Here is a 21,228-nt window from a genome sequence, read left to right on the forward strand (position 1 = left end):
ATAAGGAAGCGCACTGCAGTATGACTTTGGCCACCATAGGAGGACATTTTGCTACTAATCTTAGTTACGATTATCCAAAATAAATGGTGTTCAGCCTCTTTTGAAGTTACATTTTATCTAAAGCAATCACAAAGAAAAACTATAATTGGAAAGGTTTAATATATTTTGACGTTTTCACATTGTACTAAAAAGAAAGTTAAATGTCACACATGCTTCCTACTTGTGTTGCTTAGCACTGCCGCAGTCATTTCGAATGGTTACAGAGAGTCTATCAGGTCATCATCGGTCCATTCCTCCTACGGGGAAAATGTGGTAAGGGAACCATTGACGCAGTGACCAGTTTTCTTACTTCCCTCTAAGAAAATGCTGACTAGCAACAGCCTACTGTAGATTTGATTATCTATCTATCTATCTATCTATCTATCTATCTATCTATCTATCTATCTATCTATCTATCTATCGAGACCTCCTGGGGCTGCAGCCAGCCTTAAGTTCTCCTGCCTCCCAAGGACTAGGACTGCAGGAGAGTGCTACTAAGTTCAGCTCCTGACTTTTATGACAGGACTCAGCCACCCACTCTAAGTAGGAGTTCTATGAAGGCGATCCTTTTGCCTCTCCTTATTGATCTTTGACTTTCAGAGACAGTTAAAAACTGGGATAAGGCAAGGGGGAAGAATCCTTTGAGAATAAGAGATTAAATTTAGCACCACTGCCTTCTAACATAGGAAGGACTCTTCAAATTTTAGAACTGTCTCATACAGTAGTGTAAAAAAAAAAAAAAACCAAATCCCTTTTTTAAAAAAAAAAAAAAAGCCAGCAGAGTCCTCTCCTTCCTGGTCAAGCACCCTGTAACAGCAACTGCCACAAGTGCTCTCTCCCCTCTGCGGACCTTCCTCCTGTTGTGGATTCTAAACCACCCTGACTGGTACCCAAAATAAATCTTTCAAATAAAGTTTTCTTTCTTTTTGTTTTGTTCTGTTTTCTTAATTCAGACTGCACATAAAAGAGTGTGAGTAAAAAATTGTAATTTCAAACTTCAGAGATACTCGTTGGAGGACTGAAGTAAGAGTATTGGGCATTCAAGACCAGTTTGAGCTACACAGCCGACAGTGTTTAAAACACTCATGCCCCCTGAGCCGGGCGGTGCTGGCGCACACCTTTAATCACAGCACTCCAGAGGCAGAGGCAGGTGGATCTCTGTGAGTTTGAGGCCAGCCTGGTCTACAAGAGCTAGTTCCAGACGGCTCCAAAGCTACAGAGAAACCTGTCTCACCCCCCACCCCCCCCCCACACCCCCCAAAAAAAACCATGCATGGCCCACCTGTCTATAATGCTACACTACTCCATAACAGTACATCTTACTAGGTCATGACAGAAAAATGGAAAAATTATATAAAAGTTTGCCTTTAGGAGTAAACTACCTCTTCTTGTTTGAAGTTTCTTGACACATGTCATCATCTTCATAGCCTTTCCTCTTCTTCCTATAATTAAGCAATTAGCAAAACTGATGGTGGCAAACAATATAAAATAGGGACCAGCAAGGATATGTGAGCTATAACCCAATATGGTAGCTCACAGCTATAATGCCAACACTCAAACTGAGTTACTGCCTTACGTTCAGGTTAGCCTAGGTTAACACAGGGAGACCTCATCTTCAAAAGCAAAAATATTTCTTTACTGAATAACAGGCACTAAAAACTGGAAAGAGGTTATTTGTAACTATAAAAGCAATACTTAATCCATTGTAGCAAGAACCTGCAAAGATTACCAGTACCAGTTACTCTAATGAATTTTGGGATATCCTGAGCTTACAGTGAGCATATGCAAGGAGAATCTAGAGGAAAAATGTGTTGGAAGATCTTGCCTCAGTTATCATAAAAGCATACTAAAGTGGAGCCCAGTGGTGGTACACACCTGAAATGTGAACAACTTGAGTGGGTGAGGCTAGGAGGAAGAGTTTGAGGTCCACTAGGTCTCACGCCTAGCACAATAAAAAGGCACAGTATAAAAGCTATGTATTAAGAATGGTATCAATACATCAGTGATTAAAGCAGAGAGGCAAAACTGGCTCCACACATCTGGTGACAAGTTCACTGGGTTTAGACACCAAGCTGGACAGCCTAAGTTTCTCCCAACCCATTGGAAAAAGAGGACTCGTATAGATTGTCCTCTGCCCTACACACAGGCACCCACTCAACATCTGTACTCAAACACAATAAATAAATCAACTGCTACATCTTTGAATTTACCTATGAGAAAAAATTGTCATCTAAGAAAACCATGAATATTCAAAGCAAACTATACAAAACTACTATGGAGGGGAAAACCTTACCTTCATAAACATTTCTTATTAAAAAAGCAAGTATCAAAGTAGTGAAAAACTATAGATAAAATAACTACTAAAAATTTAAGGTGAGAATAGAGTAAAGAATAAAGATGATCAGACCCAAACATAAAAAAAATGGCTATCAAACTGTAAACACAGTATTCATAGAGATTGGGTTAATGCAAACGATCAAGGTTATTTTTTTTTTTTTTTTTTACTCAGACTGGCAAGAGTAAGATTAGTAATATAACTGCATGACATGGACACACAAAGTATTTCCTTCTTTATACACAGAAAAGATTGGCAGAGAATAGACCCATCTGTAAGTTACGTCTGAGAGGCCATGATTCAGATTTGCAGTTTGGTCAAAGGGAGCTTTGGTTTTTATTCAATGAGTGACACAGAAGAATACAGTTAATGTATAATGAAAATAGAGCAAACAATCCTATTCTTTGTGTTACGTTGTGGTGTCTGAACTGTTTTTCAGCCTGCACTGAGATGAACAGAACAGACCTTTGTACTTAGAAACTACACAACAATCGACAGACTTTGACCACTAAATCTAATAAAATTTAAAATTATAATGTTTAACGTCTATTTTACGTTGTGTAGAAATTTGGTTGTATTTTATAAAAAAAACACCTATGTCTGTAATATTTTTGTAAGTTTTTCCTATACAAAGAATACTCAAAACACTTTCAACGGAATGTAGAATTCCTTGGTAGAGTACAAAGACAAAATGGGAACTGGAGTAAAATGTAATCTCTGTGTAACTGAAATTTTGGGTGATAACCCATTCTATTATAGCTAGAACAGAACTTAGCAGTTGAATGGGCCAATGAGGAGGACACGTTCGTAAGTACTTCAGGGTTTGCAGGCCTTACAAGTTGGAGTACCCTGCACTTAAGTCTGCAGTCCATGTCCAGACAACTCTCTGGGTCCAGTGCAAAATGGAGGAACCCTTTCTAGCAGGGTTCCCTCCCTACCTAAATAGGTTCTAGGCTCGGAAGCCTGACCTTATCAGGAAGCTGTCCTTAAACCTGGATGTCTGACCTACCTACCTCAAGTGTGGTTTTTGACACAGATCCCTGCAGATACTCTTCCCCCCTACTGTCCATTTGATAACTAGGAATGGTGCTCCAGCTGTCTGATACGAGCCTGTTGCCAAATGCAAATGAGTTGATGCGCCAGCTGCTGTTCCCATTTATATGTGTGTCTTACTCTGGAATAAAGGTGAGCTGTAACACTGAAGCAGTCTCCCGGAGGGCTATTTCTGTTCATGTTTGCTCCCTCCTCCCTCATGGGCTGATGGCCAAGGATCCCCGAGGAAGAGGGAGACTCACACAGAGTTTCTGCCATAGCCACTTAACTTTTCTGCCACAGAATGAAAACAAAATAATTTCATTAACTAAAGGGCATTCAGTATTCTAGTAACTACATCTAGGGAAAAAAAAAAAAACAGGTGGGGATAGATTGGTGGGTGCTGGGCTTCATATCAGAAATACGATACTGAAACAACCTAAAGATTTCAAGATTTACTGGAAGCCACAGCTTTAAGACAACAATCCTATAATTACACTTTTTACAACCATTGAGTAGTCCTTAAGGAATGAAGTCTGGCTGCCTTGCACTGAAGTCCTTGTATGCTCTTCAGCTTTCCATACATTATTTGTTAGTATTGTCTTTCATAATTCTGTTCTTCAGCTAATTCCCATTACATGTTAATAATACAGAACTTTGGAGTCAGTCCACAAAAGATAAATTCTTTTACTTGCAGTATTTCCTGATGACATGCTTAAAAAGAGTTAAATCTCGGGATCTTTTATATAGAGCATAACAGATTTATGGTAAATTCCACATTAGCCTATAAATTAAGAGAAATTAAGTATGCTCTTATACTTCCAGAAAGCACTTAACAGTACATTTTATTGCTTCCTCAACAGAATGAGCCAAGTTTCCTTACTAGTTAACAAAGATTAGTCTAAAACAGTATACTTGTTTGTCAAACCAACTATAAGGTTGGCTAAAAAAAAAAATGAAAGTTAAGGATCTCATAGAAAACTGACTCCCAGTAATTCCATGAAGTGGAAAGAAAGCAAGTTACACAGTAATGATCGGAATCAGAACTGTGGGATGAAAGCCTAATACTTCTTCCTTGTGTTTGCTCCGGCTAGAATGTACACAGCGGCAGGCCAGTCTAGGGGATGAGAACAGACCCTGGGTTTCACTAACTCCCGGCACAAGCAAAATCAGTATACTAAATTGAAATATATATATCTGATTTAGGTCCTGAGATTAAAAAACTTATGTACCAGTAAATAATTTTACATAAAGTTGAACTCAATGACTTTATGAACATAACTTTGGAGTCATGACTACTTACGTAACCACATTAAGCGCAAGGTCAGCAGAATGACATCGCTCTAACTTCTGTTCAGAACAGCAACTTCTTCAGATCTGGGTGGCTCCATACTTTTTTACTAGGTTTCTCGATGCCTAATATAGAGATACAGAAATATTTAATATGTTGTTTTAAGCTGGGTGTGTGGTACATGCCTTATGTCTACACTCCAGAGGCAGAGGCGGAGGCAGCATAGCTCTTGAGTTTAAGGCCACCCTGATATACAGAGGGAGTTCAGGAACAGCCTGTCTCAAAAGACAAAATCTTGCTTCATATAAGAAAGGAAAATACACTGCTTTAGGAAATAAAAGACAGATTTGCATTCTATATTGAAAATCAAGAAGCACTAGTCTTTTAAGTTCAAGTAATAGTATCGGCTATTCATTTCATTATATATGGCGTAAATATAAGCATGCTGTATGATTTAGGTAGTATTTTTATAAGTACCTATCCATGTTTATATTTTGCTCAATTTAGGATTTGAAGTAATCTCTATGTGATTTAGTAAATATTCTTTATTCTGTCACCCAATGATATTCATTAACAGATAGTGGCCTAAGAATATACCTTTTTTTACCAAAAACCCTAACTATAAAAAAAGAAATTAAAAAAAAGGATGTCTCTGGTAATAAATATGCTCTAATGGTTTTTCAACTTAATAAACTAAATAAAAATTTCAAGATTTTTTTTTAGGAAAACATGAGTAAGTCCAGGGACTTATTGTGTGGTCATGTGCTTCAGACTGGTAACTAAACTGGAAATCGGTATTTATGTCAACATCTTTAGTGCAATATCTGTCCCTGTCCCACCATATGTATGTTATGTGTGTATTATGTATGTGTTATATATATATATATATACACATACATAATACACACACCTTCATATTAAAGCTGAGTATTTTCTGAAACAGTATCCTTATGTTCATATTTATTTAAAGTGGAACAAAATAAAGATGAGAACCAGTATTAAATGTTAAGCTTCAAATTAGCAGTGTATTGCCCTTATTTATCTTCCTCTACCTAACTGTTAGGGAATACTATTACAAATCACAATGAGCTTTGGAAGTGAACCCTCTATGGTAAATATGAAGACTTACAGTTTATGCAAAGAAAAGAAATCTAAACATTTACTCCATTACTCCAAAATCACTTCAATCAAAGAGCAAACCATGGCATGAGAAGCTGCATACCTTGACTCCCAGTTTTTAAAAATAAACATTAAAATTGTATACACATTTGCTATCACCTAAATAAGGTCTGCAATCCTGTGTTTTTACTGGTTAAAAGGCGAGTAAGCCTTTACCTCTGAAGTACATCTCAGTAGCTATGAAATAATTGCCAAGACATGGTAACGAAGAAACTGAGTATGGTGGCATATCCTACAATCTCTACTCTCACGAGATACAGGCAAGAGATTTCCAAGCTTAGGTCCGCCTGGGCTACATTCTCAAAAACACATATGAGTGATATATATGCTATATATGTGTTTGTTCGTGTGTGTATTATGTGCCGGTCAACTAAGCAGAAATTCTAATCAGAATTTCTAAAGCTGATTCTCAACACCAGCACTACTAAGTTTTATTATGTGTCATCAAAAGTCTTTCTAAAAGTTTCCCAAGGCTACTATTAAAATTATCACTAAGTTCATGTATTAAAGAAACAAAATGTATTCTCTCACTCTTTATAGAGTCCAGGAATCTGAAATCTGTTTCTCTGAGTCAAAATCATAGTATTGGCAAAGAGCTAAATTCTGCCTGGAGGCACTGATGAAAATCTATTCTGTTTGTTCATTTCTGGTGACTGCCAGCACTCTGGTTTTTTGTTAGACCGCTACAATTTTGAAGGCCAAGACTGCACCTCTTTTGCTGTCATGACACTGTTTTTACGGTTGTCACAAATTTCTCTCTACCTTTTGCTCACGAGGACTCATCTCTTCAGTAACTCGTCACCACCTGCAGCTTAGGTTCCAAAGATTAAGATGTAGACCTCCTCTTGGGGCCACTGTTTTAGCAGCACCTGTCATGGTTTTCTGTTGTGGTGGTAGTGATTTTGTTGTTGTTGTTGTTTTGGTGCTAGGGTCTGAACCAAAACTGGAACATGCCAGATGAGCTCTACCACCAAATCCTAATCCAGGCTCATCTGATAAGCTACATTTTTATCAAACTCCAAGATGTAACCGTCAGTGTCTTCTGAAATTGACACTTCATCCCTCTCAACTCCACTTGAAAATGACTGTCTTTGTATTAGTAACAAAATATCAACTAGTTAATATCTGTCATTTTGTAAACTTACCTTGCAGTTAGTTCCCTTGGGTCTGAATGTCTCTCACATATTTGGAGATACTTTTAAAAGAATCTTGTTTTGACTAGGTCTTTTCTAAATCTGATAGTCAAATTCTCTTTTTACATATAAAAAGGATTTCCTTCCATATACCTTTTATTTATTCTCACCAGTGTACCTTCAATGCATCATGACACAGTAATTCAATAAAAGTAAATGTAAACAACAATCTACCACTGCACATTAAATACCAAAACATTTACTTAGAGAGCAGCTCTGCTAATAGCACTTACTTTTCATTATATCCAGGAACTGTGACAGGCAAGTTCTATTTTCTCTCAGCATCAGACTCTCTGATAAATAGCTATTGAAGGGAAAAAACGGCATTTTAACTCATTGAAATCACACAGCACATTGAAAAGACAAGGCATAAATTATTTTCCTCCATGTTTATTTATCAAGTGCAGTTTTTTAAATTACTTACTTAAAAAATATTACATAATGTTGGAAAACTCCACAGTACTAAAACCTACAGCTATTATAGTCTGAAAGATTTACTACCATTTTTTGCTAGCTTAAGAGATGTGTACTGTTCAAAGTTTATTTAAATTTTATTATGTATAGCCTTTCAGAGATAAAATAACAGTACCAATCACCAATATTATCATTTTATATTAAATGTTCAATATAGGTATTCTCTCAGCCTAACTTTGTGTGATTCATGAGGAGTGTGAGCTGTAGACAGATTAACTAAGATCAAAGGTAGAAGATACAGAATACGGTCCCCTCAGTAACAATGTCACTCTACCTGTGGCTAAATTTGAGCATTAACAAGAAATCTATCAACAAGATATCATCTTATGCTTTGTAATTCTATTACATCTTATCAAGTCCAAAGCAAACATGTTAAAATCTTTCTATGAGTGTTTTATAAACCCGAATTACATTTTGTTTAAATTTTAGTTCCTCTGAAATTTTACATGCAAATACATCATGTATTGGTGCTATAATCCCAAATGATCCTAGATCTTTGAGACATAAATATGAAAAGTAATTTTTCTCCCAGATAAATAGGTTATGAATAAAGAGTTTTAAGAACTGTTATTGGGAGTATCTTAAACTATCTAGATTAAACTATATGAAACTTTGGTTTTGGTAATAATGTTACATATTAACTAATTTTCATTTATTCCCCGTCTTGTTACAGCTTTGCCATCTTCCTTAGTTTCTTCTTATTCTTCAGTTTTATATCATTCTAATTTTTTTTTTGTTTTTTTTCGAGACAGGGTTTCTCTGTAGCTTTGGAGCCTGTCCTGGAACTAGCTCTTGTAGACCAGGCTGGTCTCGAACTCACAGAGATCCGCCTGCCTCTGCCTCCCGAGTGCTGGGATTAAAGGCGTGCGCCACCACCGCCCTGCTTTATTTATTTTTTTTTTTTAAGCAGGGTCTCATGTAGCCCAATTAGAACTCATTATAGCATTTGAAGACAACCTTTAACACCTGACATTCCTGTTTCCATCTCCTACATGCTAGAATCTCTTACAGAGGCTCCACACCTAAGAAGACAAGTCAATTACTGACATAGATGTCTTTCCTATTTAGTGCAGGGTTTCATTCTTGTATTCCTAAGTGTAACATAGCAGAAGCTCACTAAATGTTTGCTTAGTAAATAAATGGGCTATAACTCATTATAGGATTAAATCTACATAGAGTTGTACTTGGGGCTGAAGAGATAATGCAATGCTCTTCTAGAGACCCAAGTCTGGTTCCCAGACCCCATACCTGGTAGCTCCTGACTACCTAACTCTACTCTAGGGATCTGACACCGTTTGCTTGTCTTCACAGGCACTTCTCCTCATGGCACATATTTACACGTATACATAGATAACAAGTGGTCACAATCCCTTACCCTAGACGCAAATGTGTTTCAAAATTTATAACTATTTAAGTTATATAAAGCTAGCTTGGTATATATGCTGCCTTACATAAAATATGGTATCTGAGGGTCAGGAATATTGGTACTTCTATAATAATAAGAAATATTCCCAATGAGGGAAGCCAAAAACTACATCTGTTCATGTTTGCTACTGTCTTACTACTGTATTTTGAAACTGTAAGTATATAAGATAGTTTAAGCTTAGAAAATTTTACCTCCTTCAGCTATTTATAAATATGAAATAAAAAACATTGTCATAAGATAAATTATAAACAATAAAAAGTAGTATAATTTGGAAAATAACTGGAATATAATAAATATTTCTAATTTACTATTCTTCTAGCTCTCTAGTAATATACCTATAGTACTGTTACAAGTTTAAGAATTAATATATGCATAAGATAATATTAAAAAACCAAGTGGATTTAATTCACATAAAGTACTCATTGAAATGTCTGCATCTCCGTGTATGTGCTTAACTTCAATTTTCATGTGGATATACCCTAAGACATTACTTCTACAAATCCTTACTGAATGTTACACATGCTCTACAACACATGAATGATACAACAAAGCAGATTTGCTGTATTTACAAGTTCATCAACTTGTAAATCTGTCATACAGCTATAGTTGTCTTCCAAAACTACCTGTTCACTTCTACCTTAGTCAGAAATGTATTCTTTTAGCTCAACAGTACTTTATTAAATACCTTTTTAAAGGCAATTTCATTTCTTCAGTCATGAAACTTCGCTGATATAAGACATATATACAAAGACAATCATCTAATGAACCCTACTTAAAAACTCAGACTCTACTAAGATGTAAAACTTAAATTTGAATTAACATAAACAAGTCGATACCTTTCCATAGTAATTCCAGCCCTAGAGGCACTTGATAAAATGGCAGTCAGGGCAATTTGTGAAGGTGTGTATAAAAGATAAGCATCTGTCAATGCAATTCTACTAAGAAAATCATCAGCTGTTTTCCTCAAAATCTCTGGATTCTCCAACATGGGGTATCGAGTCTAGAAAGAAAGTATACAGATGTCACCATTTCTGAGAGTTTACTGAAGATCATTGACCATTAAAAAACATACAGCAACTAGCAGGGGCTTAACAAAGAATGATTATTGAAAGTAGCTCCTTTCCTATGTCCCAAAAACTAACCTGTACTAATTGAATGTAGTTTAATTATAGATATCAAATTCTCAACATTTCATTCTGTTTTCTCTGATATGGCTTTCAAACACTTTTGCAACCAGAACCATAATTAGAAATAAGAACAAAACAGAAACACATGCTTCAAGACAGTAATACTTAATACTATTCTCAAATTTAGTCCTTTTCAAAGTTAGATGGGTAGGCTACTAGAGTTTCTACTGCATTCAAGGCAGATCCAAGATGTATTATTTTCAGGTAAAGTCGAACCAGGCAATACAGGCAATTGTAATGTCAAATTAGGAATTGTTGTACCTTATCACGGTCATAGAAAATTTGTCCTAATGTATACTGTTGGGAAAAATAAATGGAAATGATTTTGGATCCATCAGCCTTTCCAAATAGCTAAAGAAATGTATTTAGACTATGCACACGAAATCTTATAGCACCTGTCAATTACTTAAGTCTCAATCCCTCAGACTGACTTCAGATGCTCATAGTCAAGTCCTGAAGCAGTAAGACAACCTGTAAATATCAGGTTCAAATGTGGAGCCACACATGGCCAAGTCATTTCCCCCAAATGTTTGACCCTGAAATAATGGAACCACAAGGATTCATACCCCAATGGTCCTTCTACCTGATCTCACTTATCAGAGTCTTCAATCATTTCTTTCCTGTACTTTTTTAAAAAATATTTATTTATTTATTATGTATACAATATTCTGTCTGTGTGTATGTCTGCAGGCCAGAAGAGGGCACCAGACCCCATTACAGATGGTTGTGAGCCACCATGTGGTTGCTGGGAATTGAACTCAGGACCTTTGGAAGAACAGGCAATGCTCTTAACCTCTGAGCCATCTCTTCAGCCCCTTTCCTGTACTTTTTAAGATTCATTTTTACTTTTATCTGTGTTTGTGTGAGTTCATGCATCATGCACAGTGCCCACAGAAACAGAAAAGGGTTGGATCTCCTGCAGCTGGAGTAACAGTTAATTGTGAACCACCAGACATGGGTGCTGGGAACTGAGCTCAGTTCCTGTGGAAAGGCAGCAAGCACCAATTTCAACAGTACACTGTAGTGATGAGACAAGCAGGCCTGCTTTTCGTCCCACCCAGCTCCCACACGGCTTGCTTTACACACGAAATAACAACACACAAATTGTATTCATTTAAACACTGCCTGGCCCATTAGCTCTAGCCTCTTACTGGCTAACTCTCACATCTTGATTAACCCATTTCTATTAATGTGTGTGGAGCTTCTGCCTCACTGCCTTCTACCTAGCATTCTGTTTGGTCTATTCCGCCTATCTAAGTTCTGCCCTATCAAAAAGCCAAGGCAGTTTCTTTATTAACCAATGAAATTAATGCATAGACAGATGACCCTCCTACATCAGTACATGAATCCAATTTCTATACTTTTGATTTCTGGGCACTGCCAGAAAAATCTACAAAAGCGGTCTTGGGATACTACTATAAACCCAAATTCACTCATCTTGGTATGTCTCTCAGTTTTGTCTACAAATATGATGTTTTCCTAGAAAATTTGTTCTTCCATTTGTTACTGATGGTGGTTAGTATTTTCTACCTTAATGTCTTTGCTAGACCTTAAAATCATCATTCTGTGGAAAATTATCTCTGCATTTAAAAAGGAAAAGCACTATTTCCACCAAATCCCCAGATACAACAACAGCATCTTCATACAGACTCTCCCTTCCTCATGTCAACACAAAAGCTTGTCTGCCTTTCTAAGGACAACTGTACCGTTTCAAACCCCATGCTAATCTCCTGTATATTGTTCATAATCCATACCTCTACTATATGGTCTCTGCTTCCTCCTTAGTCTTTTTTCTTTTTATTACTAGCTCCTTGGATCAGTATTGAAACGTGTCAATCTTTTCTGCAAAACTAAACACTTTTACATTCAGTATTTCTTCCATCTTACCTCTTTCCACTTCAAAGAGAAACTGTTTAATGAAGTTACATATTTAAGTTTTGTGCTACAAAATTGACAGAGACATCTTGCTGCCTGGACAGTCACCCAAACTTCTGTACCGTTGGGGCATCCATCCTCAGCCCACAGGCCCATAATATCCACAGACTTTTCTACTAAGCAGGAAATTTCAAAGACAGTTCCATCTATATTGGCAGTTTGCCAGTCACAATTTTCTGTGTCCTGCAGAATGTCTAGCAGACTCTTTCATGAAGCAGGAACCTCGAAGGATTATCTCACCTTTAGGCAAGTTTAGCAGTCATCTCTCTGTGGGTCCTGCATGTTCAGTTCATCAAACAGTCCAGGCAAGAGCAGTTTCTTGCCCAAATGGCTAGCAAACTCTATAATGAGACTCTTCGATGCCCATCTTCCTCTTGAAGTAGATTGGTGCTGCCAGGAGCAGATGTGTCTCATTGTTATGAAAAGTCCTAAGTTCTTAAAACATTTAAATGCCATATTCTGAAGGTCTCTGAAAGATGTGAAGAATACCTAACTAACTAAAATCAATCTATCTAGAAAACCTAACTAACATGACTATAATCTTGACTATTACAGATGATTATCTATTAACCTGTATTTCTTAATTATACATTGCGTTTTTAAATGAACTGCACAAATACAATGTCTTAATCAAGAGCAGAAATTATATATAACAAAATTGACCTAAAGCTTGTATCAATAAACCAAAATCCATACCAATGCAAAGTATCCATCTCTAGAGCACAAAACAGTTTTTCTTTTAATAGTAAGAGACAGGAGTTTACAAGGCTCTAATGCAGCTGAAAATTTCCTACTATTTAGTGATTTCACATCCATAACAAGTATGTTTGTAGTGATACTTGTGCAAACAAGACTACAATTCAGCGTAAGACACAAGTATATACATTAGAAAATTCTGAAAAAGGATAAGCAACTACGTTACTGGTCTATGTTACTGCTACACTATATATTGTAATTATTTTAGAGCATATTCTACTTACTAATAATAACTCTAATTATAAAATACATCATGCAGGCCCATAATCAAGTAACAGAGCCACTGTTATGAGAACACATGACTGCTCCATGGATGTAGCACTTAGCCAAGGACAATAAAGGTGGAAGACAGTGATATAATTCACACAATAACATATTCATCTAGTGTCTCGAAATGTATCTAGTCATTAAGAAAACATTATAATAAGCACACTTTTTTCCTCCTATTTTCCCCTTCCTAGACAGGATCTTACTATGTAGCCCAAGATGGCCAGACAAAATTCTGAGTTCTGGGGCTCTCCTTCCTTTTCATTATAATTTTTAAAAATTTTATTTATTTTGATGCATACAGTATATATAGGTATTTGCCTGCATGTATGTACGCCTGTGCACTACATGCGCCTGCGCACTACATGCGCCTGCATGTATGTACGCCTGTGCACTACATGCGCCTGCATGTATGTACGCCTGTGCACTACATGCGCCTGCATGTATGTACGTCTGTGCACTACATGCATGCCTGATGCTCAAGAGGGACAGAAGAAGGCACTGGATCCCTTGGAACTGGAATTACAGGCAACTATGAGTTGCCATGTCGGTGCTGGAAATTGAACCCTGTTAAGTCTCTTTACTGGTAAACCACCTCTAGAGTCTGTTCTCTTTTAATTTATCCCCACAAAGCCACCAATCTTCTTCTTTTCCTTCTACACTTCAAAGACAAATTTCAACAAAATCATAAATGACCTTTCTGGTACTAAATTCAGCAAACATTATTAACCTACTTTTTCTTTGCCTGATCTGAGCAGAATTAGAAAGCTGCTGTGCTTTCTTACAAAAAGCACACTCTACTCCCTTAGTTTTCCTATGAACCCTACAACCCTGTATAAGTTTAGTCCCTTAGGAGTTTCTTCATTGCTCAGCTGCCCTTTAAATGTTTTCCATGAACAGTTCTCACTGTTACCCCTCTCTGCACAATGCATGACACATACAGATGTCCAATCTTATCAGACGCTGTGATGGCTGTTTTGACTACATCAGGAATTAAATGAAGCCAAAAATGGCTGGGCACATCTGTGAGAAATTTCTGCTTAATGAAATCATTTGAAGGGGGAAGATCCCTGTCTAATCCAGACTTTTGAAGTAGGAATATACACCATTACCAGATCTTTTAAGGTAGAAAGATCTGCCTCTAATGGGTGTCACACCTTCTGCTGGAAGCTTTTACAGGGCATGGAAGAAGGAAAGCCCTCTTTTTGCCTGCTAGGAAGGTCTCTGGTGGGATGTTCTTTTGGCACCTAATTCCTACACTTGATTTAAATTTCACTTCAAGTGATGCTTTCTCAACAATGTCTTCCTTGCCTTTCAACTGACCATCTTCTTATGGAGTATTTATAGTTCCCTCTATAAAATTTAGTACACTAATAGCTATCTAACACACTAAACTGTAAGGCCTATGAAAGTTGTCATGTACTGTCTTCTTTCTAGGCTGAATGCTCAAACATATGTAGCATAAACAATATCCATAGCTGCTTAACTGAGAAAAACCAGTTCTTGACTTCTCTTCAACCTTACTTAGACTTTTCAACAACTTAAGTTGACTATGTCAATATTTACCTATGTATCAATACATGGCACATATAAATACATAAATATAAGTTCTGTACATAAAACATGCACATATCTGTGTTACATGTTTAGTGATGCAGTATCACTACATTGCCAGGCTAGTCTCATACTTCCAGGTTCAAGTGATCCTGGAGCCTAAACTTCCTGAGGACTCAGCTATTTACTTATAATTTTGGTGCTTATATTTGTGACCTAAGTTCATAAAACATTAAAAATAGGAGCCATTTATAATTTAGTTCCATGTTGGTACCTTTTTAAGGTTCTGTAAGTCTCTAGGCCCAGATCTATGACAATACACATCAATTAGAAGAGTTACCATAATTCTTTAAGAGCATTACTATAAACTCACAATCTCCTACACCAGATTAATAAACCAGAAACCTGGAAATTCCTATTTAACAATCTAAGATAATAAACTCTTCAGGTGGACTCTAAGGCACATTAAAGTTTGAACACTAATACCCTAGAAAAGCCAGCACAGACTCTCAAGTTGCAAATATATTGTACCATTTAGGATATTACTAGTTAGTTTTCAGTTCTTTTTAGCAAAGAATAATAAAAGAGTACATAGATTAGCTCATTTCCTATCAGAAAGTTTACCTTTATATCAATGAGGAAGCCTTCAAACGGTCGATATGGATTGTGGACGATAAGGTGGAAATTAAGCTGCTGTATAAGTAGTAGTTCATATTCCAAAATTTGTTCCAGTGCTTTCTCCTGCCCAAGTGGACTCTCTCGAAGATTTCCAACAAACTGAGGACTAGACACATTGAATTCATCTACTTTGCAGGCCAAAAATGCACAAGTGAGCCTACATGAAGAAATAATGGAGGGCAGAAATACCTAAATATTCCTTAAAGTACTTTGTACATTGTTTAATATTTACATGTGACTCTACTAGACACTGCAGGACATTAAAAAAAATGAAATGTAAGTTAAAATGATTTTCTCTTCAAACTTTTATTCATTAGGGGACTTAAGAGAAATGCTAAGTTAAGTAGAGCCATCATCTAATACTGCTACAGCATCTAGCCAACATTAACTTCATATAATTCAGCCAGAAACTTGGAACAAAATAAAGAATAAAAGTAGTATATATCAAGAAATATAAATGAAGAGTTAATTTAAAAACAGAATAGTACACATGTATGTACCTTGTGACCAAAGAAGACAGGTAACATAATTAACATTGCAGAAGGTCGTCAGTAGAAGTCTCAAGTTCCTTGAGTAGAGTTACCAGTTTATGGACAAGCAGGAAGTGCACCTGAGTACTAAATTAAGTTCAGAGAGGGGAACTAGTAGGAAGGCCACGGCTCACAGCTTTCAGAAGCTAGTCAGAATAAAGGCCTGAGAACAGAGTGCTGAGAACAGGGTTGGAAAATAGAGTAAACAGAATAAAGGTGGTGAGAATAGAGTGGGAAAAACAAAAACAAAACAGAAGCATGAATGGCAGCAAATTCGGGGATGAGTCCTATACTAATTGTGTCCTTGTCTTTAGTAAGTATAAGTTTAGCAAAGAGAACAAACAAAATATACCTTTCTTAACCAAAATTGATATGAAGTTACAGGATCTGTAAACTGATGGGAGTGGAGAAAGTAATTACCACAAAAGATCCTTAGCCTGAACAATCGGGAGCATAAAGATGCCATTGACAGTGGTATTAGTAAAATTGCTAGCTTAAGAAAAATTCTGTCAATAATAGACAAATAGCAGTTCAAATGCCATTAGCAACATAGAAGATAATGGCAAGGAAGGAGACCTTACACTCAAATAGGAAAAAAAATCAAGACTAAACTGTCCTTAATTAAGTCAATAAACTCATATATTTCCCCCAGACAAATGTCCACACATTATAAACATCTTCAATGAAAACAAAAAGACAAATTTATACTCACATTATTATCCGGGGGTGATATTCCATTACTGAATTATTAAGATAAAAACGCTTGAAATACATACAAGCTGTACCCTAAGATTAAAAGAAAGAAATATATACATCTATAAAAGCAGGATCTACTTACATAGTCCACGTTAAATTTTGAAAAAATTACTGACTCATGCTCAGGCTTACTTGAAAAGGGTCTCCACACCAATACTTCTGAATTTTGCTTGTATAAAATAAACTGGGACTCAATACAACAAAAAACCACAATCAAAAGAGCCTCTTTTATGTTTCAGCTACTTGTCCCCAGCCTATGTAGAACAATCCTTTCTGCAGTCACTGAATTTAAAAATGTGTGTGTGTGTGTGTGTGTGTTTATCAGAATTCAGAGCAACATGAATACTTAAAATCAGAAAAATTTAAGCATTTAAAATAAGTGATCACAGGCTACCCAATCTTGGAATAAAATGACTGTCACTCCAGATCTGTGGTGAGCCATGATGACTGCTGCCAACCTGCAGCACCTCGTGTCACCTGACACATCCCATCCAATACATAAGCCCACTGTGCGAGTCTCAAAAATACCAATAAACTCCAATGTTCTAACACAGTAGTAAAATACTGCTATCTGTATAAAGTAATATCACAAGTTACCTGATTTATTCAGACATTTATCAAAGGTCAGAGGCTAAACTTAACTAAGAACTACCTGAAGCTTCAACTATTATAATCACATGACAAAACAGTAAATTAACCATTTATTTAACTGATAACAGGAAAAATCCTTCACTAAAATTTGCTATCAATTTATGTTAAACAACAAAAATTGTATTCATTGTATAGACAAATTTTGTAACATTCATTCAAGAATTGCTTGACCCAAAGAGATAATTTAATCCTACCACCTCATCTACAGCTCTTATAATAAAAAAGACAAAACCCAAATTTCATTATAGAAACTAATCAACTGTATCTGATACTGTTCACGACTGTTTCATCTCTCAGATAAGTCTGCAACTTAAAAATAAACTATAAATATGTGTATTTAAATATTCTTCCTTTTTTTCTACTATAAAAATGGAGGATCTTAGGTACTTCTTCTCTATTCATTCACTTTAAAAACAGCCTTTAATACTTGATCTTTACAACTAACTAGCCATGAGAGTAATAAGCAAGGCAAAGGTGCTTTAGAGAGCAAGCCTTAACACCAGCTTTTTTATTTCTTTGTTGTTTAGCTTTTTAATACCAGTTACTTATTCCTTCTCACCACTGACCACTCTCTCTAGTAGGAAACACAACACTCAGAAACATATAAACTAATAATCCTGAGCCATTTAAGCCTGTGATACAGCTCAGTTGGTAGTGTGCCTGCCAGGCGTGCATGCACTCCAGTACTAAATAATATCAGATTTGCAGTGCCTACAAGCCTGTCAGATTGAAAGGATTGAATCACAAGTTCAGTGTCGTTCTCTGGAACATAATGAACTCAAGGCCAATGTGACCTGAGACTGTCTTGCCAAGAAACCAGTAATAAGCCCAAAGATAAAGCTCTAACAATTTCTAATGAAAGTTTCAAAAGGTCTTGGAGCAGAAGTTGCAGCTGGAAGGCAAGGGATGTGATGGAGGAGGGTCACTCATATTGATACATGTATGGATATATCAATATTTACAAAAAAAACTATAGCTGATTCATACACAAGTTTCACTTAAGATCCATTACTGTTCAGGCCTTGACAAGGGAAATGAGCATCTAGGCAGAAGCCACATTCCTCAGTCTTGCTTCTGTCTGTTAACAGAATTAGTGGGATGTCTGCTGATTTCCAGCCCAGAGTTCAAACAGTGGATATGCCTTCTCCAGACTTTCCTCTTGTCCACTCAGAAGCAGAGGACTACTAGGTGAGCCAACATTAGAGGCATGAGAGAGCAGGAGCCTGAGATTCTAGTCAAGACTAAAGAGAGCCACTTCCTGATGAGATGCCTGTACTGGACCACAATATGAGAAAAAAACAACTAGGTTTTTTTGTTTTTGTTTTCTGTTATGTAGTTGGGGGCCTATTTAGTTCTATAGTTAAGACTACGTTAACCTAAAGGATAATTCTAACATAAATACAATTTTGCTACTTGAAAAAAAATGTGACAAAAATAAGCACAACTAAGGTGAGTCTTCTAGAGTAAAGAGAGAATTTCACAGGAAAGTTAGAAGAGTTCAGTTCTTACAAGCTTGCTAAAGGCATTATACTTCACGACCATGACTTACCACAACAGAGCGTGGCATTGCTGGTTTAAATACCGAACAGAATTCCAATAATCTTTTCTCATAGTATTTACAAAGTGTCATTTCTTCATAAGGCTCAAGAAACACTGGATCATTTGGAAGAACCTTTAAACAGAGTAAACATTTCAACATAAATTCATTGAATTAATCGTAAAACCGTCTTCTCCATCCTGCTTAAAATTGATTTCTATCTTCAACAAAGGGAAAATACTTCACACCACTTTTCTCTTTGTACGTTTGCTAAGCATTACACAAAATATTTTAGGAAATAAGCAAAATAAATAACCTGAATTTACACCGTCATCTCTCAATTTCCCAAAATATCAGTTGGATATTTTTAAACAACCATGACAGAGCATGTACCTATATGCTCCCAGGTTTGATACTATTTTCTGTAAATCAATACTTTTTTCATTAGTTGGCAATCTCCCGATTCCCATTTATTAGTCAGTCACTCTGTCACCCAATCTAAAGAAATCAGCAACAAATGACTCAGTATATTTGCTACCTCGTTGTTTTGGAAGTGCAAATATTATTTACTTGAAATCTGTAGGAGCTAGTATAATGTCACCTTAAGTCAGTACAACAGAACGAAGTCCTGGGGAGAGGACCATAGATCAAACCATGCTCAACTAACTGGCTTGTGTCAACTGTCTACTTCCTTTCCTGGTGCAACCTTGTGCGTAAGGGTTGTTTATGGACAGCAAACCCAAAGAGTCATTTCCCCATTTCAAGTCTTGGAAAGACTCCCTTCAGTTTCGGCATGAGTTTCAACCTTAGCCTTCCGTTTACAAGTTCCTTGGCTACGTTCTTCAATCCCAGTAGCACAGGTACAGTTTTGCCCACAACGACCATGATTTTCTCTGCCTGTGATTGACTTCCCACTCGGTCCCAGCGGCTGTGTCTGCCGGACCATCCTTTGCCCCTCTTGACAACTACTGAGAATGGTTTGTCCTGACGTCCTGCAGGAGAAGTGTCCAGTTCGAGTCCTGCACAAACTCGACATCCCCCAGGGCTTAATTGTGGCCATTTCCCAGGAAGTTAGTCGTCCCTGTCATCGGCCAGCTTGGGTCCCGAGTCCGTCTGCACCGGCTCCAGCCAGGAGCGCGCTCCGCGCTCCCTGCCCGCCCGCCTGCAGGCAAAGCGAGGACTTCAGGAGAAGCCGCCAAGTTCCCGCAGCCGCTCGCGTGGGCGCAGGGGTGCGGGACCTCACCTTCCCGTTAGCCACCGCTCTGCACTTGAATTTGCGGTTGGCGTCGGCCCGCAGGCGTGCCAGTTGCTCCTCGCTCGCAAAGGTCCAGTGCCGCTTCTGGCTGCTGCTGTGGTACATGGTGCAGTCCTAGCGGGTGGCGAAACCGGGACAGGGACAGCGACAGCGACGCACCAGGAGACCGCGAACACGCGCGACCACGACCGTGCCAAGACTGCGACCCGGACCAGAGACGCGCGCGTGACGTCACGGTCACGTACCGGCATCCGCTGAGGCGTTTCCGCAGCGCGGGAGGGCGGAGCCTCGGGGCTCCAGGCCTTGGGCGGGGCGGGAGTCTGAGGGGCGTGGCCTCGCCGAGTCAGAAAGTGGGCGTGGCCGCGGGAGGGCGGATTGGGCTCCGCACCGAGAAAGTGAGGAAGATTCCAGAGTGGTGACAGGGTCCCCAAAAGATGTGTGTGCACACCCAAAGCTGAAGTCTTTCAGGCCTAAAGCCGGCGCCCTGGAATCGGGGAAGAGGGCGGATATGCATATTCGTGCTCCTGCTAACACGACCTTTCTCTGCGTGGTTTTCTGTTCCTCCTAGTATTCCTATCTCTGAAGCCCAAGTGGAAGATAGTTTTATAGTTCTTGGTATTCCCATCTCCAGTATTGCTTTAAACGAATCTTACAATAAACTATCATAATGTTTAAGAGATTTACCTTTTGTTTTTTGTTATTAGGACTTTCAAAATTGCATTTGGGATGTCAAGTTTACATTGTTTCCAAAAGTCTTCACTGTTTTGTTTGTTCCCTTTTTTCTTTTTTAGAGGCAGAGTGCAAAGTACTCAACTCCCCACTGGCATAAACTGCAGTCAAGTTTCCTGCCCTCTCATCTTGCCCCACTCGCCCTTACACGTCTCACTGTGTACTACAAGTCACTATTTAGTTCAGGGTGGTTTCAAACTTATGACCCTTCTTTCTAAGCCTCTCAAGTTCTGTGAACACAGGCATGCATAACCACACCCACCTCACCTTACCTTTAGATCACATTTCACTGCTACTGAATGGAGCTTATTCAGAAAAAACACGCTCTAGTCTTCCTAGAATAAGAACGTGTAAATTCACAACTTGCTCTCAGGGACACTACTAATGATGTCGAATGGAAATTAGACAGCACCAAGAAGTAAGA

General features: G+C 37.8%; 1 protein-coding gene across 1 annotated transcript; it reads right to left on the reverse strand.

The window, feature by feature from the left end:
* Positions 1-257: 257 nt before the first annotated feature.
* On the reverse strand, positions 258-20,310 carry Ccnh (cyclin H). The gene is given in 12 exon segments (XM_038322095.1): positions 258-296; positions 1,422-1,450; positions 1,453-1,481; positions 4,710-4,761; positions 4,764-4,794; positions 4,796-4,814; positions 7,299-7,373; positions 9,806-9,969; positions 15,293-15,503; positions 16,589-16,662; positions 18,833-18,955; positions 20,064-20,310. Coding segments are annotated over 12 exon segments (963 nt in total). The 5' UTR covers positions 20,181-20,310.
* Between the last annotated feature and the right edge of the window lie 918 nt (positions 20,311-21,228).

This window comes from Arvicola amphibius, chromosome 3 (genome assembly GCF_903992535.2).
Source record: "Arvicola amphibius chromosome 3, mArvAmp1.2, whole genome shotgun sequence".
NCBI lineage: Eukaryota > Metazoa > Chordata > Mammalia > Rodentia > Cricetidae > Arvicola > Arvicola amphibius.